Source organism: Plodia interpunctella, chromosome Z (assembly GCF_027563975.2).
Source record: "Plodia interpunctella isolate USDA-ARS_2022_Savannah chromosome Z, ilPloInte3.2, whole genome shotgun sequence".
NCBI classification, from domain to species: domain Eukaryota; kingdom Metazoa; phylum Arthropoda; class Insecta; order Lepidoptera; family Pyralidae; genus Plodia; species Plodia interpunctella.
This window is the reverse complement of record NC_071324.2, coordinates 1,899,732-1,927,067: the sequence shown is the minus strand read 5'-3', so window position 1 is coordinate 1,927,067 and position 27,336 is coordinate 1,899,732. Positions and strand designations below refer to the sequence as shown.

The window sequence follows — 27,336 nt, the reverse complement described above, 5'->3', positions numbered from 1 at the left end:
AAATTTGGAATAGATATTGTTTTTGAAAGTAGGTCAGTCAGTCAGTAAGTCCCAGTTGTGGGCAAAAGCTTGCCCCAATGTGTGGAAGAATTTGGAATAAAAACACACTTACCTGGACACGGGAAAGCGCGGGTGGAGCTGCGGGTAACGGTAGTATACAGATACTACCGTTACCCGCAGCTCCAAACAGTATCTTAAAGATAACAGTATCTTTATAATTTTTATGATCAATGAAAAATATTTTAACTGTTGGACCAAAGGCGTCCATATCCAGGCTTGTCATATCCTAGACATATCTGGGCCACGAACGGTATCAGATATTGGTGGCCGATTCAAAATTAAACGGCCCAGAATAGGACTGGAGCCCGATTCTCACGTAGGTAGTTAACTTTGTCTTTTTGCTGAAGGTCATGTTTCTCTGCATTTACAAAAATCACCGTCATAAACAATTTCGAGTGACCGAATTTCGTTCGACGGAACTTGTTCCTTTTTGTAAATTTATTTAAACCATGGAAAAAGATTGAAGGAAATTGACAATGTGTACTTCGATTGCGTTTCAATCGAGCTCCTGGCCATTATTGAAATGGTTAAAAACTTTTACAACTCTTTTATTAGAATTTCCTAAACCTGTCTAAATAGCGCTCCGTCTGGCTTGATTTTGGCAGCCATAGTGATTGAGGTATCATAATTTTGTGAAAAAAGTAGTGTTTGTCGAATCCGGGACAACGAAGCGGAACTTCTGGACACGGTTCAACACGAAATTTCTGGGACAATTCCGGATTTTCCCGGACACATGGCAACCCTAGCTGTGGCCTGACTACTGAATAACATAATCATATATGTTTTAAACCATCCGCATGCGCATTTAAATTATGAATCTTATCCACGTCAGGCGAAGTGTATAACATTTTATATTTTAGAATAAATCGATATGGTTTATTTCTTTACTTGTACAAAATATTATATTGAAAATAAAATTAAATTATATTCCTTTCATTTGGTTTTGCGATCGATTTTGATTAAGATAAGAATTTTTCTTTGAATAACAATTGTCTAAATCTAATAAAATTATTACACGAGTTTTACATTGAACAGCCATTTTTTTATCTAAAGTAAGTACTATACAAACATATGTCGTTGTGTTAATTCTTATCCTTAGTTGCTAGAGCATTGGCACCATATCATCATTCAAGACCTCAAGCTACCAATTTATTATTATTGTTATAGTTTACTAGCGGATAAAGCTCTAATATAAACTTCCACTTACAACCCGGGCTCAGTGACCCCAAATCTTGGACCTGGGCCTCCGAAACGAGAGTACGCCATAATCTTCTGTTCTGCTCGGTGGTCTGCCAAATGCCTTCCACTTGTACACTAAAAATCCGTGGCATAGTTTTAAGATCGACTTTGCGGGAAGAGACTTTATTCTATACTATGTAATGGTAGCAGACAGACAGCCGGTAAAACGACAAATCTTTAAAATTTAATTAAAAAAAAATAAATTGTAGAAACAGGATCGGATGTTCTTGACTCGGCGACATTACCCTTCGAACAAATGGCAAATCCGTTACAAGTTGTTACAAAATAGACACATTTCAAATTCCGAACGGGAGACGGCCATGTCGTCTGCATGAATGAATGATGTTGAATGTTTCATTCACATTCGAAATTTAAATTTCCCGAAGTGTCATCCGCGGTCGGTGACCAGCCAACTTGACTCACAAAATGCCCCTTCACGGCGCAGAGCAATTGGTTGACCTTTATTTTTTAATCGTTCTTGGCATAGACAATAAAAAGTAAACTTGAATTTTTTTTTCTTCCTATTTTTACAGGGTTTTCACCATGGTTTTCGTGGATAACTTTATTTTTCGAAATAAATCTAATATACGGTTCTCGTCTGCGCCTTAGATACCAGTGTTGTACAAGCTAATTAACTAAAAGTTGTGATTTTAATTAGGAGTTACTCTCTTGCGACGTCAAGAATAACTTTTTTTTTCTACAAGGCGGAGAGAACCAAGTTGTGTTGTGTAAAAAGCTCGAAAAACCTGTAGACTTGAGTTTAGGTTTTTAAAATATGTTTGGCCCGTAGCGCTCTGTCCAGGTTTAACTCGATTCTTTAACTATATTTCAATTTTCATCAAAATCCGTGAAAGCGTGACAGACGCAGACAGACAGATTTTCGCATAAATGTATTAGTAATGGATTTAAACAAGTGTAGATTACTTTTTACTGAACTCCGTTTACTGTGCTATTGCCGAGGAAGAAGCCGGCTAAAATGAAAATAATCTAGCAAGTATTAGGTATATCGGCTCCGACGCTGTATAGCTAAGGAAACAACCGGAAAATGAATCTCAAACGAAAGAAAGGTGTATAAAGCTTGCCAGTTAACTAAAGTGAGTTGTTGAAAACCTACGGTGTTAAATCGAATGCAATAAACTTCTCGCACAAGGTAAACATGATTAGATTCTTGGCGTATTTTTCTCTTTGCTATTCATCCCCTTTTATGAGAGAACACGTTGAGATGAAACGACGTAAAAAAATAAACATAATATTGATAGATGATTTGAAGACCACGGCGGTGCAGTGGTTACAATTAACTTCAATATACTACCTGAAAATTGCAATCTATTATTGTTCGACGACCTCGGTGGCGCAGTGGTAAGGTTCTTGCCACTGAACCGAGAGGTCCCGGGTTCGAACCCCGGTCGGGTCATGGTGGAAAATGATCTTTTTCTGATTGGCCCTGATCTTGGATATTTATTTATGTATTTGTTATAGAATATAGTATCGTTGAGTTAGTATCCCATAACACAAGTCTCAAACTTTGGAGCTAGCTCAGTCTGTGTGATTTATGTATGTTTATTTATTTTATTTAGATTTTGAGGGAAAATACAGCGTACATAACATTAATTTAATGTTTCTAGGATTTTTAGGGTTTCGTACTCCAAGAGGAAAGATCATTCGTAGTCGGTCATTCATACTATACATAATATAATATTATGAAGAGAAAAGTTTACATACTATTAAAATAATTATTTTAATATAGATACTTTTTTTAAAAAAATTAATTACAAACTAATATAAACTATGTTATGAATAAACACAAAAACGACTTGTAATTTGGCACCGAGAGAGACGAAACCTAACGGACAAACATAGGGTATTTTTTTTATTATGATTTTATCAGTTTTTGTCTGATTTCGCCATTTGCAATCGTCCATGATGTACAACTAATAGTAGAGTAGATATGATAATAAGTGCTGCTTGATAATTATGGCACTGCCCGAACATAGCAATCGATTTTACAATTTGCCAACTAAAATATTGAATGTCGACGTGATTCTCAGTATATAAACATGTGGACGGGACTATATCCATACTAATTTTATAAATGTGCTCGTTTGTCCGTCTTTCACGTCTAAACGGAACAACGGATTAAGGTGATTTTTTGTGTGGAGATAGTTTGAGATCTGGAGAGTATCATTGATTTTAGATATTAATTTTTGCCGCATTTTTCATTTTAAAAATCTTGGGAGTGATGGAAAAACACAGAATATATTAACCACACACCATTTGGTGTGTGGTTCCGCCCCTGGAACACGACAACTCCGTATCCTATTGTGAATTTCGTACGAGGCGACTGAGAACCTTAACCGCTGATAGGCAACATTAGCATTCCCAAAGAGGGCAGACGTCAAGCGAGCCAGTCCTAAAATCTAATTGAAAAAATTTGTTGAGCTTCGAGACGTTACAGCTGCAAATGTAAGCACACGCGCATAGATCAGAGAGACAGATCCGAACCTATATCCGCTCTGATTACATCCCATACTTTAACTGCTAACAAATTTCAAGGAATTTTAGAACAAAAAAATTAGATATAGAGAAATACAATGTTGAAAAAAATATTTTTACTGCACTTGAAAAATTATGTATATAATTTATATATTATAAGTATGATAATGATAAAAAAAATATGACGAAATTGTCTGGTCCGTGGTTATTTTGTTATTGCCCTAGTAAAATAATAAAACAACCTCGTATAATTTACGTCACAAACTTGGATTAGAATTTGATACGTGCATTGTTACGACTTAAGATTATTACCGTATATCATGTAGATACAATGGCTCTCTTTTGTTACTATATGTTTTTTTTAATTTGTACTTGAACTTAATCTACAGTACAACGTTCTCCAAATGTCAAAAATTGTAAATTAAATGGAATTAATGATCTTTATTGAATTAAAATAAAATTAATAAAATTTACTGCGGCCATAAGTAGCCCTTAAATATATCATTCTAGATGTTGCCCGAGGCTTCGCTTCCGTGGGAATTTTGAGATAAAATATCAAGCAATCTTGGTGAATGTACCTTTCTAATGGTGAAAGAATTTTCGAAATCAGTTCGGTAGTTTTGGACATTACCCGCCTCAAACATACAAACTCACAAAGTCACAATCGTTTACCCTTTATAATAATAGTATAGATTAACATTTTACAATTTTTTTTTTATCTCGTGTTAGACATGCAAGAAACAAAAGCCTCAAGAAAATTGTTCGGATAAATTATTGATTTCAATTAAGATTCAAATCGATAATATAAAATCAAATTAATCAGTCATAATACAAGCTAGTGACCCGTCGCGGCATCGCTCGGGTATACATATAATAAATTATACAACTAAACATTCAGGAATCACTATATTATTGGAGAAAACGCACGCAAATCCCTGGCGTCGTTTTTGAGACCATCACGACATTTAACATGAAATTTAATTTATACAAATAGTACAATACTATATTGCACCAATGCAAACAATTTTTTTCAAATATAAAAAGGCACAGTCTAATGCATATTTTATATTTTTTGTAGCATAATCATGTTGACATTATAACATCGACACGCTTTTTAACCGACTTAATATATTGCAATAATAGTAATAATGTTGCTAACGAGGTAACGTAATGTCCCGTTGTTAAATGTCCCAGCATTCTAAAAGGGCATCCGATTGGAAAAAGAAACTGTCTCACTTCACAATTCGAACCAAAATATATATTGTTTTTTATAAGGTTCCGTAGCTAAATTGAACGGAACCCGGAATAGTTTCGTCGTGACCGTTTGTCCGTCCGTCTGTCCATATGCGATTTCCTCACTGTTAGATGTTTTCCTTCATCGGAAGCAAGTGGTGGTCGATGAAAATTACTATACATGAGTCAGATTGGTATACAAACTCGTGTGGCGCGAGTAGGATTCGAACCTGGGACCTTTCGATCCACAGGCGGGCGTATTAACCATTACACCACCACCGCTTCAACCGACCGGCCGCCTGTCTGACGACAACTCTCCTTGGGTATAGTGTCGTTGTCTATCAGCTGATAATGCATCCCTTATTCGTCTCGTACGGAATCTACGAATGTATAAGTAGATAGATAGATGATTTAGGCAGATGTGTGGGAATAGCACACGCTTTCCCATTGAAGTGGAATCCCGTGGCACAGTTAGTTTTAAGCATACACGTGAAGGAAGTCAACAATTTTTTGACTCGCAGTCCCATACAAACTATTTGCTTAATGAGAACTCAATTCTCAGAAAACATTTTGTATGATAATAATTTCCATGAAAAAGGTAGTACGTACATACGCCTCGTTGTCGCTTTGTCGGCATTTCGTTAAAACATTAATTCGTGTTGTTTTAAATTAAGGCCTATCTCTAATTTACACACGGAAAAAATGTTTGCTTTACACAAATTTTGTAAACCATATTTATCTGTGCTATCTTTTATTGTGTAAGTGTTTGTACCAAATACATCTTTAGGACACAATATAAAAGGAGCGGTTTTCCTTTGATCTTTCTTTGTTTTACGTCTTATAATCCCACTTTGTGGTGCCATCTATTGATATGATTAAGAAATAGCTCAGTCAATTACAGGTTTGAGTTTCGGGCGCGGCTCGGCGTGAACCCGACTTTGCAGATTGATGTATATAGTGTTACCGAGAAATCACTATCGATTTCACTATAGATAGTTGACCGAGAATCATGTAAAACAATTTTTTTGAAGATGATAGACACCCTTGTGTTTGACTAAGCTGTTGTGAAATCAAATATCTTTTTACGGGACGCAAGAGTTCTTATTAGATTTGCAATTATTACTTTAATATTTGCAATTGTAAATACCAATCCCAACTAATATTATAAATGCGAAAGTACTCGTAAGTTTGTTTGTTACCTCGTCACGCATTATCTACTGGACCGATTGTCATGAAATTTGGTATACGGGTAGAAAATAACCTGAAATAACACGTAACTTTTTATCCCGAAATTCCCACGGGAGAGAAACCCCGGGGCGTAGCGTAGTTACTGTGTTATTTATTCTCTTTAAAAATGTATTAAAAAGAATAGAAAATGACTAAACACTGGTTTTGATTCTTTAAAGTTACAAATTTGTAATAAAGTTAAGTTATTTGCACATTCCCTTGATAGTCTTTTACGATCACACACTTGACCGTTTCATAACGAATGTAAACACGAGGTCACCGGCCCCTCGACCTTTGCCACCCTAACCATACAGTAGAAATATTACAGAGTCAATGCCGTTTTCTCCAGTTGTATTTTCAGTTCTTAACAGCACGATTACAGATGGTGCAGAACCTTTTTTTTCTCTCCGGTGAACATGCTAATTAGAAATATTTAACTAAATATTTGGGTGTCATATATGTTTCGGAAGACCCCAATGGGATCAAAAAACTAATGATTTACTCATGACTTAAACACATTGATAAAATATTTGGCTTTTTATTTTCATTTCTTTGTTTTTTTTTGTCAATATTCAAAGACAAAGATAATTTATTTGCAAAAGCATGAGTTTTGACATATTCTTCATAAATTTCGCATTAAACGAAATCTGCTATCATACATATCTAGTGATATGTGATTATAGCAGATTTCGTTTATATATATATTGACGATACAAAGCCGGGGGTGGCGTATCACACGTCAAATAATTTTCACCCGTACATTTTCCGCTGTACAACCTAGCTTTGTCTCTGCATATATATCTCCCCTGTGTACTAACTATCATTGATATTATTTGAAAGATAACGTATTGTCACTGTACTTTTGATAATTGCAATACCGACGAAATTACATTAGAATGTCCCATCGAATTGGTCGTTCTAAAAAACGACATACTCGATATTTGTACAGTAATTGCTGTAAACTTTGAAAGTGATTAAAATGTAGCGACTAACATTCGAATATCGCTCATTGTCAGAATACACAAATATGTTGAGAATGCTATCAGATGGCATTCAATTATTACAACATAGAAGGCAATGGCAATTACCTACAATGCCATTGCCAAAGCAAAGCCGTAGGGTTCTGTTAATAAAATTAACAAACATTCCGATTCTTGGTATTACTAGATGTTGCCCGGGGCTTCGCTCCCGTTGGAATTTTGAGATAAAATATAGCCTATAGAAATCTTGGATAACGTACCTTTCTAATGGTGAAAGAATTTTGGAAATCGGTTCGTTAGTTTAGGAGATTACCCGCCTCAAACATGAAAATCACAAAGTCACAAACTCACAAACGCTTACCTCTTTAATGGTATAGATTATCTATCTATATATTTTCTTCCCCTTCACGAGTTTCACCTTCTTTTTTCTTTGGTTCAAGCGCGCGGAGAGCCGTGGGGAGAGCATTGTCGCCAGTGGCACTATCCAGGCTAGTATATCTATCACTTTTAACTAGATTTTAGAAAATTTTGTTTGGGATATTTTATTTTTCGTATTCCCCCCTCCCTCCCTCCCCCCATCCATTTATGATCATATTCCCAGCGGTGTAAAGTTTTACTTACATTGCACAATAACGTTCTGATTTTTTTTTCTATTTTTCGTAACGGTAGGTTTTAATTGCCGATGAGAAAGTTTATTTCAACTGAGACCTCGCATAACAATAATGCTATTTTTGCTTATCGTGTATAAAATTACCGTATGAAATAGTTAGACTTAGAGTTTCCTTGAAAGGATTTAGAGATAAAGTATCTTCTTATCTTATTATAATCTCTTTAATTTCTAGATGTACATTTTAGACAGTCTTATTTGCGCATACGCAATAAGTGGACAAATAATGACAGGACACTTATTTTCGTTCGGCAAAATATGTAGCACAAAAAAACGTAAAAAGATCATGACTTGATGATGATGATTTTTTTGTTTAATAATCCCAAGTGCAGTGGTAAAGAAGATTTCTATTAAATTTCTATTTCGAGTCAAGCGTATACGCGCTTGCGTATCAAGGAAGAATATTTTTTGTGACTAATATTTTAATATCTTGAGACTATGTGATATTTTAATATTTTGAGACTAATATTTTAATATTTTGAGACTAATATTTTAATATTTTGAGACTAATATTTTAATATTTTGAGACTAATATTTTAATATTTTGAGACTAATATTTTAATATTTTGAGACTAATATTTTAATATTTTGAGACTAATATGTTAATATTTTGAGACTAATATTTTAATATTTTGAGACTAATATTTTGATATTTTGAGACTAATATGTTAATATTTTGAGACTAATATGTTAATATTTTGAGACTAATATTTTAATATTTTGAGACTAATATTTTAATATTTTAGACTAATATTTTAATATTTTGAGACTATTTTAATATTTTGAGACTAATATTTTAATATTTTGAGACTAATAATTTAATATTTTGAGACTAATATTTTAATATTTTGAGACTAATATTTAATATTTTGAGACTAATATGTTAATATTTTGAGACGAATATTTTAATATTTTGAGACTAATATTTTAATATTTTGAGACGAATATTTTAATATTTTGAGACTAATATTTTAATATTTTAGACTAATATTTTAATATTTTGAGACTATTTTAATATTTTGAGACTAATATTATATTTAGAGAACTTAAACCACTGGGTTCCACTTGTTTGTCTCACTGGTCTCGTATGTCACTTTTTTTAAGTTTTCGTTCGCCAAAACATGTCACTTAACTTCACTTTTTAATTATATGGCTCCATCGTTTCAGTGTCAAGGTTCGGAATGTCAAGTCGACGGCAATGTCAAGGTTGTGGAATGTGTCTTTCTCAATCTTATAATTTTTATTTACTCTCCCCTATACCCGTATGTATGTATAATATATTTATATACTCTTATTAGGTTACACACTGAACCGTGTTTCAATATTGATATTATAACATATTATATTCCGTGTCAATCTCAACCTTGACGTTGGCAAAATCATCGTTTTGGCGAACTAAGGAGCCATGAAATTAAAAAAAAAAAAAAACTTAGACATTGGCAAATTCGTCGTTTGGCTGGCCATAAAATTAAAAAGTGATTTGTTTGACCGATTTTTTTCTATTTTGCCATGTTACAGTACATGTATTTCCATAATGGTCGTGTGTTCCAAGTACACTGAGACTTAATATTTTCTCGTTTATTATTATCTTGTGATAGCGCAGATTAAAGTAAATGTTGGTTAAGGGATTACCCGTTCAGCGCAGTAGCTCGTACGCCTGTTTGTGTGTTTGGCAAACATTAACATTGTGGTATTAAGTTACAGAATGCTATTTTAATATTAGTACAATAATTAATGGTTTTATTAATGGTGCAACTGTATGTTCGACCACATGCGGTTAGTGGTACAATATATATTTTTTTAATAGGCTCAATCTTCCATTTTCATCTTATCTCTTGTATTATTGCCAGTGTCAGGTTTCATTCAAGTCGCCTAAAGGCATCTGACATTTTGACAACGTCTACTAATTCGACTTCAATTTTTTATTATTATTTTTTTATAAGCTGTTTGAGTCCCATTGCTGGGCAAAAGCCATCCATAACTTCCTCCACGCATTCCTCTCTTTTATGTTCTCTTGCCTTCTTCCTTTATGTTCTTTGTCTATGAATTTTTTGATGTCTCCCGACCATCCTGGGCCTCGACGTCAGTTATTGCCTATATCCTTATTACATGTTATAAAATAAGGTCCTCTACGGCGTCTGTCTGTTCGCGATATACTCAACAACTACTGCACAGATTTTCATGCGGTTTTCACCGATAGAAAGTGTGATTCCTGAGGAAGCTTTTGGTCAAGTAGTAACTCGTTTGGCTCATATTTCTGGCGTCATTCGGCTAAAATGGCGCGCCAAATCCAAACCAAAAAAGTAATATGTATTTCTACTAAATATATGTTGTGTGGACGCAACATATATTACGATATTCTACCGTTCTATTGAAAACTAAGTCTATCAAAAAGTGTTAGCACTTTTGTTGCCTCAAAAACGTAATTAGGGGCAATAAAATATTTCGTTTACTGGAGTCAGACCGGCGCCCCTCGCACGTGTTACGTGTAGATTGTATCGCTACACATGTAATGTCACGGGGCTTTGCCGCGACAGACGGACTGACAAATCTTTGGCTTGCCCGTGTTATCTCGTTTGGTATTATTATGAAGACTAAGAAGGAATTTATAGATACACACTAATGTATTTCCGTGTTTTTATCAAACTGATTTAATTTTTGATTTATTTTTCGTTACTACTAGCAGCAGGTTCCGGTTTCGTTCGTGTAGGCATATCAATAATAAATTATACACTTAGAGCTACCTCTTGATATACTCGTATTTGTTAAATAAATCCACTTCCAATTATGTTGCGCGCTTCAAAATCAAAATCAAATCATTTATTCAGAAATTAGGCCTTCACAGGCACTTTTTCACGTCATATTCTAAATTAAATTATGTTTACCAAAGCTACAAACTACTAGCATTTCGGAACGACCACTGCTGGGAAGAAATGCCGAAAGAAACTCATTCAAACAGTGTTGGTCCCTATCATGCCAGAAGGACTTACCAAATAGCTTTTATTACAATATAAAAAATAAAAAATATATTTAAGGATATTCTTAGGTTAGGCCATTCAAAAGTTAAAATAAGTAATATATGACAGAATTAAAAATGCTAAGCTGTTTATTAATTAAAAGACCCACGGATATTGGAACGATTTTGTTTAATAATATATTTTGTTTACTAATTCTCCAGATACGATAAAATGTTGCAGTTAATGCACAATTTATATAATTTGCGACCCTACCCGTCTGGCCACATTGCGATATGACGGACAGAGCTCAGCGACCGTTGACTTCTATAGCTACTGGATTGGGCAAATCATTGCATAGGTAGCATTTCGTGTTGTTACAGTAAATATAATACATAGTACTTAATGACCTTTCTTTCGTTCTTCTTAGCGTTTTCCCGGTCCCCTTCCACCGCCATTGTCCTAACAAATGTATTTTTAAGATGGTGCCTTGTTTGTTATAGTAGAGAGTTGTTAGTCTATCTATACACTATTATTATAAAGAGGTAAGCGTTTGTGAGTATGTATGTTTGAGGCGGGTAAGCTCCAAAACTACCGAACCGATTTCAAAAAATCTTTTACCATTAGAAAGGTACATTTATCTCAAAATTCCCACGGGAGCGAAACCCCGAAAAAAATAATTTAGTATCGATATTACTATGATTTTTAATAAACTAAAATAACTTCAAAATTAAATAAGTACTTATATATTACACTTAATTCAAATCTTTAGTGTGTTAAGAATTCCGGATAAATATAAAATTAGATCATAGAGAATGGTTTGACAAATCCAGGGCGTTGTCAAATTATAGGTCATTGTGAAGAATGCACCGTCTTCGATGTATATGTAAACGACGATTTAAAAAACTTAAAATGTTATCATGTCGACAGAATCGCTTAAAATATGCATATCGAATAATTATAAATGAAATAATCCTACTCGTTTCGATTAATCGAATGTCTTGTACGAATGTTGTTTAAAAAGCAATCCTTTGATAGGTGGGTGTTAAAATTAATAAGATATGAACTCATATTATATTTGTCTGTTTGTATGTCATTTCCCTTTGCCATGGCCGTGATCGGCTACCACAAGATTGTGGTACGATGCCACTTTTAAAGTATCACACAATGACACGAGTCAGTGAAAGAATTATATAAATAACTAGATGTTGCCCGGGGCATCGCTCCCGTGGGAATTTTGATATAAAATATAGCCTATAGCAATCTTGGATAATGCACCTTTCTAATGGTGAAAGAATTTTTAAAATGGGTATGGTCGTTTCGGATATTACCCGCCTCAAACATACAAACTCACAAAAGCTTACCTCTTTATAATAATACTTAGATCAAAGCATTTCTCAAGACATAAAAGAAAATAATTCACATTTTTCGGGCGATATTTGGAGTGCCCAAAACGCCCCATACCTACTAACCGTACTTCCATAAGACATGGGCAAGAAATGAACATTCCCACAAAGTTTAAGCTTTATACCATCTAGCATTGATCTGGGTAATAAACCCAGGTATGTACGTATAAATTAGGACTGAAAAGTAACAAAACGCATTTTTTTTTAACATTTATACCTATTTGTATATAGAATATACGGCAATGTGTGTCTTGATTTACAGCGTAAATGCGACTGACTGTACCGTCGTGACATTGTAAACGGAATTCTAACGTGGACGCGACTCGCGCTTGGCTGTTTTCAATCATTACGCTTCGCAGTGGAATAAAATATTGCCCAATAGCATGTTTATGGGTTTGTATGGATGGCTTGCAATTAAATGAGCGGTCACACCCTTCCGTGAAAAGCCGGGTCGCAATTTAAATGTAATTATAGCATAATAACACACTTTCCGCTTTCTCTAGCCAATTTCAAGTAATGCACCGATGACGCGGGAATAAATCCATAATCTACACTAATATTATATATGCGCAAGGCTGGTCTGTCATGATTTCACGGGAAAACAGCTGGAGCTGTTTGTAAAATTTTTTGAGTAGTACTTGGGGTCAAAGATGTCAGAGTTCCCGTGGGAATTTAATGCGCGGAAAATGCGGGAAAATTATAAGAACAGCAATGGCTGATTAATGAGTTCAGCAACTCGGAATAACTGATTTCACTCGTTGAAAACTACACATTCGAAATCCAGAACGATCGTATAAATTTTGACACGGACGCCACCAAAAATTATAACCAAAATAAAATCGGGACTAAATTGACGTTGATATGATTTTTAAGCTATAAAATTAGCTCCGTTTGTGTTCCATTGCGAATTTGGAACACGAGCACTGACAATAAAATGATAAGCCAAGTGTGATTTCAGCCGTTGACGCTGGTTCCGTGGCGTTTTGATTGTTTTATTATCCAAATTTGAGCTTCCTCTGTCTCATCTCAATCCCCCCGAATGTAGTCGGCGCTTCTTCTTCTTGTCGTGCGTGTTATTGCTAGCACTGGTGTCAGATTGTATTTAAGTCGCGTAAACGATTCTTAAGCTGAACGCTGCAAAGGCGAAAATAAAACACTTTGAAGACCAGGCTGAGGTGTTACAACCCATACATACACCCATCTACATAGGAATGTATCGCAACGCACAGGTGACCCGTATCGGGTTGCCGGTGTCCAAGAGCTTATTTGCTTACCATCAGGCAACCTGCATGCACTTTTGCCCACAGTACCATTTAAAAAAATACTCCTCCTTTTTTGGAAGTCTGTTGGAAACAAGAGCATTTCTTTCGTCGTCCTACTGGATGGTTAAGAACCCATAGGTTTCGATTTGAGAGATTCGATATGCATTAATGGTATTTCTTCTTAGCGTGTCGATGGCAAATCAACGCTCTATTAGGTGCTACCTGAATATATTCTTGCCAGAATCGAGCCACTTCGATGGCTTCTTCGGAAGCTGCCATCAAGTCAGCCCGAGTACAGGTATTTGGACACTAATGGTCTGACAACTAGTGTTGCCGACGACAGTTAGACGAAAAAGTAGGAAAGCGGACCCTGGGCTTCCGACGCTCAAAGGCTGAAGAATAAACGATGAGAGAGAGATAACACAGTTTGATGCAGTAAATATTATAAAGATCGTCTGATTCAGGGATCCCTGATTCGTTAAATAGCATTGTCAACGTTTCGTTTATCGCTAATAGAAATTTTGATTAATTTGAGCAACGTGCACTGCACTAGGGATAATAGAAGCTATATGAATACAGAAGCTTCGACAACTAAGGACACCCGAACACTGGCCTCCTGGGTGGCTACCATGAAACATAAAACACTTCGCACGTAATTGCGTCCACACGTACTCTTTTTTTTTTTTTCGATGCGTACACTATAAGGGAATACGACACAGCATGTAGACGTTAAAATATATAAATAAATATATAATAACAAATCACACAGATTTAGTTAGCCCCAAAGGGGATCGAACCCGGACTTCCATATGGCAGTCCGGCGTGATGACCGTTAAGACTACGGAGGTCGTCAAAACTTTAGTAGCGTGCTACGTGTTTGTGTTTCGTGGTAGGCCCTCTGGGTCGAGTGTGGTTCCACGCTTCTCATTCACCTATGGTTGTATTACGTCGCTACTGGATACTATGCTACTTATTTAATATTCTGTGATTTAAAAAAAAGTATATAAATAAAAAGCCCTCTTAATGCCAATTGGCTCAACAAGAGTATAAAGAATAATTCGGATTGGACAAATATCCGGAAGCTAATCCTTGGATCGAGGGATAATATTAAAAGATTTCATTTTATCCAAATGAATATTGCTAAGAGCGAAATTTAAATCCATTCGTTTATTGAGAATCGGACATTGTTTTATTCTTCCTGTAGGATTTATTATTGGTGCTTTGATGTGGCATGTTGTTTCCTCCTAGAATAAGACAAATCCATATCCTCCCATGGACGTACGGGGCGACTAAGGGACACAGCCTTGGTAGCTAATAGCCAACAACCGCCTTTCCAAAGATGATTGATGAATAATTTTAGGACTGGTCGCCTGGCTGACGTGCACCCTCTTCAGAAAGTGTTCCACTAGTACGTCACCTCGGGCCTTCATGGAGTGGTCCTATTTTAGGGCGGGGCCACACGCCAAAAATTTGCTGTACAGATCAACAAGTCATCAAGGTTACCTAGTTCGATAGTGACGTCGCTAATATCGAATAAATTTTCCAAAAGAAAATTACATTTCATAAAGTACCTACTTGAAAGTTGCAAATTTTAATTTTGCTGTGTCGGAAAGTTTTACGTAGTGAAGTGGGCTCCTTTTTCTCATGAGTTAAAAATAACAAAAACGCTAAAATAAAACATAGAAACACGGCGATGAATCTTCCTCCACAACCTTATTTAAAATGGACATCAAACTACGCATGCCTCAACGTACAATTTTATTAAATACAAACTTACAATTTTGCATACCTTATCACATCGATATGCAAAATAACCTGAACGCAACGAGTGAATACATTTTGTATATAATTATCCTACAGCGTAATTATAATATTATAAATAATAACAAATTATGTCTGTTCCCTTCGATTTGCAATGTAGGTATAGCCGGTTATTCAAGGTTATTGAGCGTAACTTTCGGTGAGAGAAACTCGTGTGTTTATTCCTTCATCGACGTCGAATAGATAACAGGTTATGATTTGTGTTTGATAGTTTGCAGTGGTAAAGTCCATTTTTTTGAGTCGCAATAAATTAGGTCGATGACTCTTCTATGTCGCACGTACAATTAACAGCACATCAAGTTAGGCATTAACCTCTATGGTGCGGTAATAGCTGCGAGTTTGCAATGAGTTTGGATAGGTTGATGTGCTGTTGACTGTACAATGAACCGTTGTTTTTCGTGAAATTCAATAATTCTACGAAAACAATATTTCATAATTCCATCGGCAAATGTAGTTTAAATTTGAAAAAATATACAAAGAAAACAGTTAATTAACTAGCTTAGGTATTTCACGCGTCAAGTGATTTGAATATAACTAAATCATAAACAGCCTTTATGATTGTTTAATAAATGAGAACACAACCATTCCCTTTTATTAGATTTCCCGTATAATTGTGCATCTATTTCAATGTTTGTCTATAAGAATACTTTATCCGATTAACCTTCACGGGTCATTCACAATTCACCACATAAAAATACCTCCGTTAAATTAAAGGAAAGAAAACAGAGTTTGTTCAAACATTTCACAATAAGAAAACATTAGGTACATTAACAATCCCATTCGAATATACAGAAACACCATTAAAACCAATCTAGAAGTGGGTTAGAAAAGATTTAATAAGAAAAACCAACAATATACAATAGATTCTGCGGAAAATATTTGTTATTGAGATGACGTGTACAGAAAGTGGTGTGGGCGCAGTGCGAGCGGTGTTCGTGTCCGGGAAAAGTACTAGGATTGCTTGTCTAGCTCGGCATAGAGGTCGCTGCTGTCGAATAATTTGGAAATAAAATTACTAATTTATTATTTACTAATTTAATTAAGCAAAAGCTTATTAAGTTTGCAATTTTGATCACCGGGACAGCTTGACTGTTCGGGTCTTAGAATAATATAATTTAGTGTAGTAAATGTCTAACAAATTGTAATTATGTTAATTCTGGTAACAAATGTTGGTTTGCAAAACATGTATAAACTGATACACATCAGAAGATTGAGAACTTGTCTCACAAAATAGTATCCATGTACAATTTTATACATATTTATTTAAATTGATGAAAAAAATAGTATATACTCTAAAGAGTAAGGCGACATACGCTGCCTTATATAGAAAAGAAAATAGATTATTCATATAGCTAAATGTAAAAAAGAAACACGACGTTTTTCATCATGTGTCATTTAAACATAGAATAGTGGGAGAAATAAGCCTCGGCTCAGCATTACACTTGAAATACCTAATATATTTCACAATTTTCTCTTAGGTCTCAAATTTATGAATGCGGCAACAGTTTCAGTGAGCTTATCACACCCGCTGGCAGTGGGACCCCACCCGAGTATGATTCACTGCTGTAAACGCGCACGTCGTAATGTGCGTTAATTTCATCTAAATATAACACTATACTCTTTGTTCGACCATTCTTTACGAAATGCTTGCCCGCCTTTATTAAATGTGGAGTTATGTTATTTTTCAACGTAGGTTCAATCGGGTATGGCATGTAAGACACACGTGTATTGACACGAGTAAGATCAGTATTATGTAGGTAAAATTGATAAATTTAGCATCATATTAATAATTCATAGACTGTAACAATGCAGATCATTATACGAATATTTGAGGTTGGTTGGAAAGTCAATTTTAAAAATTTATCCTTATCCTTACATGAGGTCGTCACACCTCGGTGGCGCAGTGGTAAAGTTCTTGCCTCTGAACCTTGGGTCTTGGATGTTTATCTATATATGTATTTGTTATGAAATATAATATCGTTGAGTTAGTATCCCATAACACAAGTCTCGAACTTACTTTGGGGCTAGCTCAATCTGTGTGATTTGTCCTTATATATTTATATAGTAAAAGCGTCCATCGCGATAAACTCAATAACTTCCGCACGGATTTTCATTCGGTTTTCAACAGTAGATAGTGTGATTCCTGAGGTACATTGAGGTGTACAATTTATTATGTTTTTCCACGAGCGAAGCCGGTGCGGGCCGCTAGTGTAATTATAAAACAAACTCAGCGAACATAAAACTAAGTTTTGTAACAACTTTTATTGTGAAGTCATCAGCATAAACGTAATATTTAATGTGGCCGTCGAACAAACGTAGCTTTCTTTGCGAACATTTTAGCACGTTGTGACGTCACTAGTTCGCGTCATTTAGTACGGACGAGTCCAAAAATGTGTGATTTCATTTTTGTCATATCTTTGAAACACAGTAATTGTTTCACTGGTGTTTCTATCGATATCAGGGCCTTCGAATAGTTATCAAAATTTGCAAACTCGACTTTACTTAAACTAGATTTATGCTCTGTTCATATTTCGGATAATTCTGCGTATTAGGTGATGTCCGTGTTTCGGAGGCGTGGAGCCCAGAGCCGATATTATTAAAGGGAAAAGGGAATACTTGTAATGTAATATAATAATTTGTATATTTTCGAAGTGATTCCAAACAAGAATAACAAAGCTTAGCAACAATATAATATGAAAACACTAGAAATGTTATTTAACATTTATCTATGTGTGGTGTGGCTCGATACCTTAACTGCTATACTGTTTAGATCGTCTAACACTTGGTTTTGTTTCTATATAATCATACAGATTAAAAAAAAAACTTTTATATATTGACTTAACTGTATCTATACGAAATCTCGTCAAACTTGTAAAAGCGTAACAGACAGATTTTCGGACTTCTATAATAATAGTAAATAAATTAATAAATAAAAATAAAAAAGCCTTTATTTATCAATTTGCCAGTTGTTTTAGCTTATATAATAGTGTTAGTCTAAAGTTTTAGTTAATATTATTCGTATCTATTTTACATTTTAATATGATTTAATAGATCTTATTTATTTTTATCTTAGTATCTTGTTATTTTTTTACATTTATATATATATAATAATAGTATGGGATATTAAATTTGCCGCCATTTTTTAGTCTGCAGCAGCAGTCTGAAACGAGTTTCCAATGTTCAATTTTTTTTTTAATAACACTGTCCGTAACATGGTGAAACTTTTTCCATTTAAGTGGACCAGAAGAGGCGTGAGATGTTCAAATAGGTCCAACAATTTCAACCAAGAAAAAAATTACGTACGTTTTTTAGCTGAATATTAATTTTATGCCCTATTCTATAAAAGACTGGCGACTCGCCCCGGCTTCGCTCGGGTGAAACCATAAATGTGTATCATAAACCTTAATCTCGTTGAATGCCGTACAAAAATCCGTTTGGTAGTTTTTGAGTGTTTTGCGAATTCCAAAGCTAGGGATCTACTTACTCAAACGTAGGTGGGTTTTACTACGGATATACCATATTAAATGATACATTTACGAAGATTATCAAAGATATATGCAAGAGATGCACTCAATACATTTAATGTCAATACATTTTCTACAATTTTTACGACGCCTTATGTACAAAAGCAAAACATTCGATTTATAGCTATCTAGAATAATTGTACACAATTTCTAATAACTCCAACATTCGACGTAAAAAAGGGCTAGAGAACATTTTTCATCGCACACCATTTCTAATCTTTTGACAACAACCTTCCCTCCAAAAATCAGAATCCAATTCTTTCCGATTGGTTGTTTTAGAGAACACGTCAGTCTGTGATTGGTAGATTTCCGTACATCTGCCATGTCAATGTCATTGTGATAGTTTGTATTGCCATTATTTTAAATGTAATTACTACTTAATTTTATTGGAGTTGCCAGTATAATTATTAAAAATACTATACAAAAATAAGAAATCACGACAAGTGTAACGCGTTCGTACAGACAGCTACATTATAATATGCAAGAATAATGTATTATGTTGTAAGTAAACGAGTTAATTAATTGATTTATGATTAATTTGTTTCAGGTATGTATTGAACCGAAGTTTTATATATACAAATTTCTGTATTTGCGGTAAGACATTTTTAATTTACACTTGGGTAATAAATGCCAACTTGTTTAGTATTTATCTGAATCGTTGGCTGGTGAGCGGCTGGACATCTTTGGAGTGTCTTTGGCGTGTCTAGAGTTGGCGAACTATAGACAGGTCGCACCTGGTGCACATTGTGTTCAATGGTAACATGGAAGCGAAGACAGCTTTTTGGTATTTATTAAAAACTCCCAATTGATTAGAGAAAAATTCTACGGATATTTTAAATTGCTTGTTTAAATGAATCTGCTAAGAAAGCTTTGACGTTTCAATCTGTCTAGTTTCCCTATATTCGGTTTATCGTTAATATTCTAAATATTATAGAATAAGTATTAGTAGTATAAGTGTTATATTTCATACACACACAACAAACATCTCCAACGTACAAAAGTTGAAAACTAATATTTGATAATGCTACTGTGTTTTGTTTTCTACACTCATAACAAAACAAAAATAAAATATAAACACAAGTCTGCAACAACACTATGTAACCAGAAAAAGTAAATTGTCGTCAATTTTAATAAAATGTCGCTATTTTATATATTATATATATAAAAAAAATATTATTGTTATTATTTAGTTTTAATTTTTAATTTTAACTTTTAGTATTTTATGTTGTACATATCGATTAGTCCGATTTTTGTAAGTAATGTGAACTAACAATTTATTATATTTAAAATCTATTTTTCTATTACAAAAGATCACGAATCGTGGTTTAGGACGAACAAAATGTTTTTATTGAAGTGAAGAATATGGTTATGAATCATTTTGATGATTTGTATTGTTCAAAAGAATAAAATTGCCTACCAAATTAAATTTCCAAGCCATTATCATCACCCAGTAATGTTTTACTCTGTACATTTTGTATAATACTTATATTATTATGTATATATGTATATTAAAACCCGTAAAAGATGTTATCTTTACCAACAGTTATGTATTACAACCTTTCTCTCGCTTAGTTGCAATTAGTTTAGTCTCGATTATTCTGATAAAAACATATGTTTATTACGAGTTGAGTGAATATGTTAGATATACTTGCGTCTTACCAATATTTACAATGCAAAAGAAATACGAAAAAATGATAATATATGCAAAAAAAAAATGTTATAAAAACGATAAATGATAATATCATTCTGATGTTGTAGTCTAAAAAATTATATCTGAATTTCACAGTAGTTAGACATTAATTTGCGCCACAGAATACCGCCAGTCTTGTAAAAAATATTGCACACACAGACACATACTTTCCCATTTATAAATATAAATGAGATTCAGATATACAAAACAAAAACTAATAAAAAAGTTCTCGCGATACCAAATCAAAACGTATTGTGTGTGCTAATTATAATTCTTGAAGGAAGCAGTCGAGATCTGGGAGATTACTTTGTTCCCGCATTGGGTACAGTCGACAGCACGTCAACTCACCCGAATTCGTTGCGAACCCACCTAAATTACCATAGCGCATTAAGGTCAAGACAGGGTAACTTGATTTTTGGCTGACGGTACAATAACATAAAACTTTATTGCCGTCTATACGAATATATTAATAGAAGAAATTTCGCGTACATTAATTACGTAAGTTAAATGGCCGTAAAATAATAAAAGCTGGTAAAGTGCGTGTCGGGTGCGCTCTCTGAGGGTTCCGTCGCTATTGACACTTGGCATATTAAACATATATCATGTCCCTGTGCGTCACGAATAATTTATAATAACGACTGAATTTTAACAGGTATTTCTATGTTTTTTTATTTATTGTTGTCAACAGAACGTCAAGCTACAAAAAACCAAGGTCGACGCTATTACTGCCACTCTATGTGGCAGGAATAAGTAAGGTTCATGCGGGGTCGTAGTCTGTACAATTGTTTTTATTTTGCTGAAAAAGCGAAAATAAAAATAAAATAATACAGCGTCGCAGATAAAATACATATTATTATTTCTTGAGATTATTTTTAGCTTCCTATTATATTTATCACAGCAGTTGTAAAGTAAAGCCGGCAGTAGACTTAGTTTAAGTAATTTTTTGACGTCAATAAGTGATGTATATCATCCTAAACTGAATAAAGAATTTTGAATTTGAAGTGATGATCTAGCTATTCAGTTCCTACATTATTATGGTTCTAGATGACTATATTATTATATGACTATATTAGACTACATTATTATCTTGTGTTATGTCTGTAGTACATACAAATAAACACATCGTGGCCCTTTTGCACAATTCGGCTGCGGAACTCTAAAAACGAACGTTCCACTTCCCAAAACACAATATAATACGGAACACGGTATGCATCGTCTCCGGGCGGTTATAAAACACGGTTTTTGTATTAAGTTGTTGGAAATTAAAAGAAATAGATCAAAGGAGCGGGCGTTTATATTAGTTTTGTGATTTAGTCCATTTGCTCACCGACCCAGTTCTAATCGACTTTTCATTAAAGAAAAACACAATTTTGTATTCCAAAGTTTTTTCTTTTGACGTTAAAAATTTTATTGTTTACTAGATTAAGAATGAGGATTTGTGCGTTTTAACAACAAAAATCAGACATCGTAACTGATAAGAAATGACGTATGGGACATGCCATTACGTTCTCGTCTGGCCCTGGCAGACGGAGCGAACCTAAGGAGTGCTGGCTTTATGTCTTCAAGGATGATGCGTGACAAATCTCTGACAAGAATAACGTAGACCGTGCGGTGTAAAAGTAGAAAGTAATTGAGTAAGAAGTTAATTAAGAAGGAATTGAGTTATCGCCACGATGATAACAAATCTACGACAGATAACAAAATACAAATTTTACGAATCAACACTTTAACGTTTATAAATTACATGGACAAGGCATTGCGATGCGACAATATCGTCGTTATACATTGCTGTTTTTTTCTTTGCGATAAATAAAAGCACTCATACTGACTACGCAATGTGTGTTAAGTTTATTTTAGTAAAATGTTTGTTGGGCGTGTTTTACATACACACGCCCAACAAACATTTTACTAGAATAAAGCTTATTCTATTCTATAGCTACATTTACATACATGTTAATTTTTTTTTTAGTTTCAAAACACAATTCTCTTTTAAGCAGTCGGATGAAAATTGTATGCGTGTGCGTGTATAGTGCCGCGATGGACGTCGTGAAATCTAACTACCAGTTTCCTCTTTAAGTTATTTTGTCAGTCTGTTTGTCTTCTATTATTGACTTTAATAAGACTTTTGTACCCGCTGTACATAGTTGTCCATTTCGTCTGTAATGGCGCCGACAAACGCTGTCGTATTTTTTTTTCTGTTTGATATAATGATAATCGCTTTTCTAAAATCAGCGATTTCTTGATAAGGGACGGAAGTGTGTATCAGGAACCGGTGTACATACGCACATAAAACGGCATTTCGGACCATGAGAGGGCGCGGTGATCAAATTAGGTGTTAAATACATCATAATATACCAATTGCATACAACTATGCGCGAAGTTCCTAAAAATATTTTTGTTTTGTTTTATGTCGACTGAATTTCAAGGTCAAACGACCCGCACACCTAGTGACGGAGTCGACGAAGCCTACATTTAAATAATTAAACATAGGTATTTTTATACCAGCTTGTGCACGCGGCTTCCCCCTCGTTTGAATTTGAAACAAACACAATTTTCATACAAACTTTCAAACACCTTTATGTTTATTTGGTGTTTGATTTTGAAGAAAAAAAAAGTATATTTGAACTACATTCATACTAAATTTCATCCAAACCGATCTAGCGGTATAGCCGTGAAAGCGCAACATACAGACTCGCGTTTATAATATGAGTATATGGATTAAACCGGTTACACTTTTAAGACTTTCAATTTGACTTTTTAAACATAATCGAAACGTCATTCGCCGTCATCTGCAAAATTAAGCAGTTTTATAAACATGAAACATTCCACAATAATAGTATTTCGCATAAAACTTATTATTCATGTACTTATGTATAATTTGAATATTAATAAAAAACTGTTACAGTGAACGTATCGTATGAATGAAGTTAATTTGACTCGCATTTTTGTGGGCCGCTTTCAGTTTAATATTATAATTTAATTGTGGTTTTATTTTTTATATTAATTTGGGACTTTGGGTTATATTTCTGGTAAAACTCAAATCATTTTTTTCCGCTAATGTTGAAATTTGATTGTTATAAATTATAATTGCAAATTATTTAAAATTGCAATTATTTTCATTATTAAACCTGAATGGGTATAAATATTAATGAAAAAATTTTCGTGTTAATTATTATTTTATACGTAATCGTAATACATTATTCTTACATATTATAAAACAAATAGGTACCTCTACCGCGTCTGTCTGTCTGTTCGCGTTAAACCCAATAACTACTGCATGGATTTCCATGCGGTTTTATTATATTTAGGGGTATAATTTAAAGCCGGAACGGACCGCTATATTAAATACTATACTTATTTCAATTATTTTGTCGTTTTTTTATAAGTAGTGATTAAAATGTTATCAATTATAATTTACGTCAATTCATAAATGTACTTCAAATAAAAAATAAAAAAGAATCTAACCCCAATACTAAAGTTGTGTTTTGAACACAAATACATTTTTTTATGTAGCTCTCAAATCCCACTGCTGGGCAAAAGCCCCCACTCTTTGTTTCCAACCACTTTTAATCTTCTATATCTACACAGATATAATTTTCCAAATTTACCCATTTGCTTTTGCGACATGTGGTCGCACCCAGATTTTGACACGTCGCGCGGTATCTAATTTGGTTTGCTTAAATAATTTATTAGTTTAAGATATGTATGTAATTGTGTTCCGTGTGTGCGTATCTCAACTCTGGGAATTAATCATGCTTTTTTTTTAAATATATATTAATCATGTGACACTTGGCACATAGCCAATCCGCGCTCGCTATCGACTAAACAATCGAAAACTATTTTAAAATCTCAGACAAAGCAATGAAGTTGAGACGCCGCGCTGTAAATTATACAAGTTTATTTGTAAAAAAATTTAAAAAAAACTCGACTTTCAATATTCATTTCGCTGCAACTTTTGAACGGCTGGACCGATTTTCATGAAACATGGTTAAGAACACTCGGGATAAATTGGTTCATCCGCTTGGGAGCTACGTTGTCACAGACAGATACACAGGCATTGTATGGAGTTTTGACGTACTTCAACACACATCTATACATCGATCGTCGTATCGATACGCAGAGAGACACGTTAAAGACAAAATTTTCAGCGGTGTACACGGCTTGGCCTCATTCCTCCATCGTGCTGCGCCTTGGGTTGTCGCTCCGTTGTTTTCGTATGTGTGTATGTTTCCGCTTTTTAATGAGGAAAGATTCGCGCCCCTCAATCCCCACATTGCCCATATATCATATATATATAATATAAATGATTTTAATTTTAATTTTTTTTTTGTTTTTTTTTTGACAATCATTAGTAAGTTTTAACTTTTGGGATGAGTGTCTTGTTTTTTTTATTTCCCGCGGATTTTAAAATATGCTAAACGTACATCAAGGATTTCTATTATAGTATAAACAAACAATGAGACATTTTTTTTTTCTACAAATAAATCACAATGAACAGAGAACACTAGAATAAAACATAACAAATATATTTTTTTGGGACAAGTCCACTATTAACATTTTTCAAATATATTATGTAATTGAAATAATGTACATATCCTAATATCCTCATGAGGATATTGGAGTGGTCCTATTATAAGGCGGGAACCAAACGCAAACAAACATGAGAAGCACTAGTAGGAGCAATATATTGAGAGATGAACAATTATCCACAATTACCAAAATATAGTAAACAAACGGAAAGACAAATGTTTCGTCTAATAATAATTTTGAAATGCTCTGTTGACTCAGATGAGCCGTCTGTGTGTTTGTGTGGCTCAATGCGAGCGAACTGTTTGTATAGGCCATGATAAGTCATAAGTTGAGTAAATAAGCGTTTTTTTTTAATATAAAAATTATAGTGTCGCTGGACTTTAAAAAAAAAATTGAGACACTGTTGTATTTTCAATTGTTGAAACCCACCAATCGGAATTTCAAATCAAAATCAAATCATTTTTTCAGAAATTAGGCCTTCACAGGCACTTTTTTAAATTAAATTACATTTACCAAAGCAAACTACTAGTGACACAAACTTTCGCGTGATGGGTCATGACCCATACTCCTTGCTATCCCTTAAGGAAGGCCAGTGCCCCAGCAGAGGGACATCAAAACGGCTAATGACGATGCAGCTTCATTCCGAAAGTTTAATATGAGTGAAAATTATATTCCGTTATAATAACAACTAATAAAAATACTTAAGTGGACTGAATGCGTTATTAATTTTCTTAAATTGAATGCATGGTTTTATTGTGCATTTGGCTTCCATATTATTTGAGAATTGTATTCGTTCGCGTCATATCAATCTCGGCTTATTCAGGTTGCCAGTTCTGCTAACGTGAAATGAATATTTCGTTTGAAAAATAGTTCTTATTGCGTTTAAATAAGAACTGCTATTGAGATACGATAATGACATTAGCCGAACTACATCCAGAGCAATTATCATTAGCTATTTAATGTCTCCGTTGTAGGAGCTGGCTTTCCTGAGATGGTCATGACACACAACGCGGGCCTACTGAGATTTGGCGTAATAATATTTAATGCCGGCTTTACACTCTTGCGCACATTCGTTGACCTTTGCGGATTCGGCGTACACTGCTGGTTTTTCATGGCGGTAAATAAAAGCACTCATAAAAACTACGTAATGTTCATGCATTCGCGTCGACCGACCGCGGTCGGCGTCGAGTGTGGTCTGCATAAGAGTTGTTCCTGATAGTTGTACTCCGCGTTAAGCTTCTACGGCTGAGTAGAACCTTTTCGAAGTTAAAATAAATAAAGGTTTATTTATCACAAGATTACCGCGTCAGAAATTAGTCTTGTAATTAGCATATAGTTTTATATATTGAACCATATGTAAGTTTAATCTATACTAGATGTTGCCCGGGGCTACGCTAACATATAGGCTATATCAATCTTAAACAATGTATCTTTATCTAAAGGTGAAAGAATTTTTGAAATCGATTCGGTAGTTTCGGAGATCACCCGCCTTAAACGTACAAACTCACAAACCCTTACCTCTTTATAATAAAATAAAATAAATTATCGCCCGAAAATAAAATAAATTATATAACTATATTATTTTGATAATGTAATTGTGAAAGTTTCGCGGATTTATCTGGCAAACTCTTTTCTGGTAGCGCCATTTTATTTGGTATCACTGAAAATCAGCGTCTTGGCTCTTCGTCACGGCACAAGCTGAGTGTGAGTACCCTTTTGTAGCATATTTAATGTACCTTTGTAATATTAACATTTTGTTCATTTCCTGTGATGTATATTAGTATGTTATGAATAAATTTATTTCTATTTCTGTAAATCAATCAATCAAAATTTCCCAGAACACACGAAATTCACCAGAACCGAATCGGTTCGCGCTCCGCGCGGTTATACGCGGCGACGTTCGTCTATCTTCTTCAATTTCCCGATATAAGTTTCGTATCCATCGCTCCTACACGCTGGGTCACTTGGGCCGTTCAAACACTGCATCATGGCTGCCCAAAGCGGGCTGTTTTGTTTTCTTTCCTATGATATTGAGACTGCTTAGTTAATTGGTAGTTGTGACCCGGACACCGCAGTGTCCTACACATTATCCACTTAGCTCGATTTTCCTATCCGCTACCTGCTTACGTGGCGCCAAACCTGTTGTACACTTTATCTGTGTTAAATGTCCCGTGATAAACTATGTTGATTTTGTACACACAACTGCAGTTGGGACTGCTCGAAATGGTTGATTCTCCTACTAGTCGCTAT

General features: G+C 34.4%; 1 protein-coding gene across 6 annotated transcripts in view; it reads left to right on the top strand.

Moving 5' to 3' along the window:
• Nucleotides 1-27,336, top strand: part of LOC128682834 (protein bric-a-brac 1-like) — a 353,293-nt gene that overhangs the window by 75,561 nt on the left and 250,396 nt on the right. For 4 of the 6 annotated variants that reach the window (XM_053767752.2, XM_053767750.2, XM_053767751.2 and 1 more), the window contains one exon: nt 7,673-7,720. The exons of the other annotated variants lie outside the window; for them this stretch is intronic. In XM_053767752.2, coding sequence (XP_053623727.1) covers nt 7,673-7,720 — 48 coding nt within the window. The remainder of the gene's footprint in view (nt 1-7,672; nt 7,721-27,336) is intronic. 6 annotated transcript variants of the gene reach the window in all.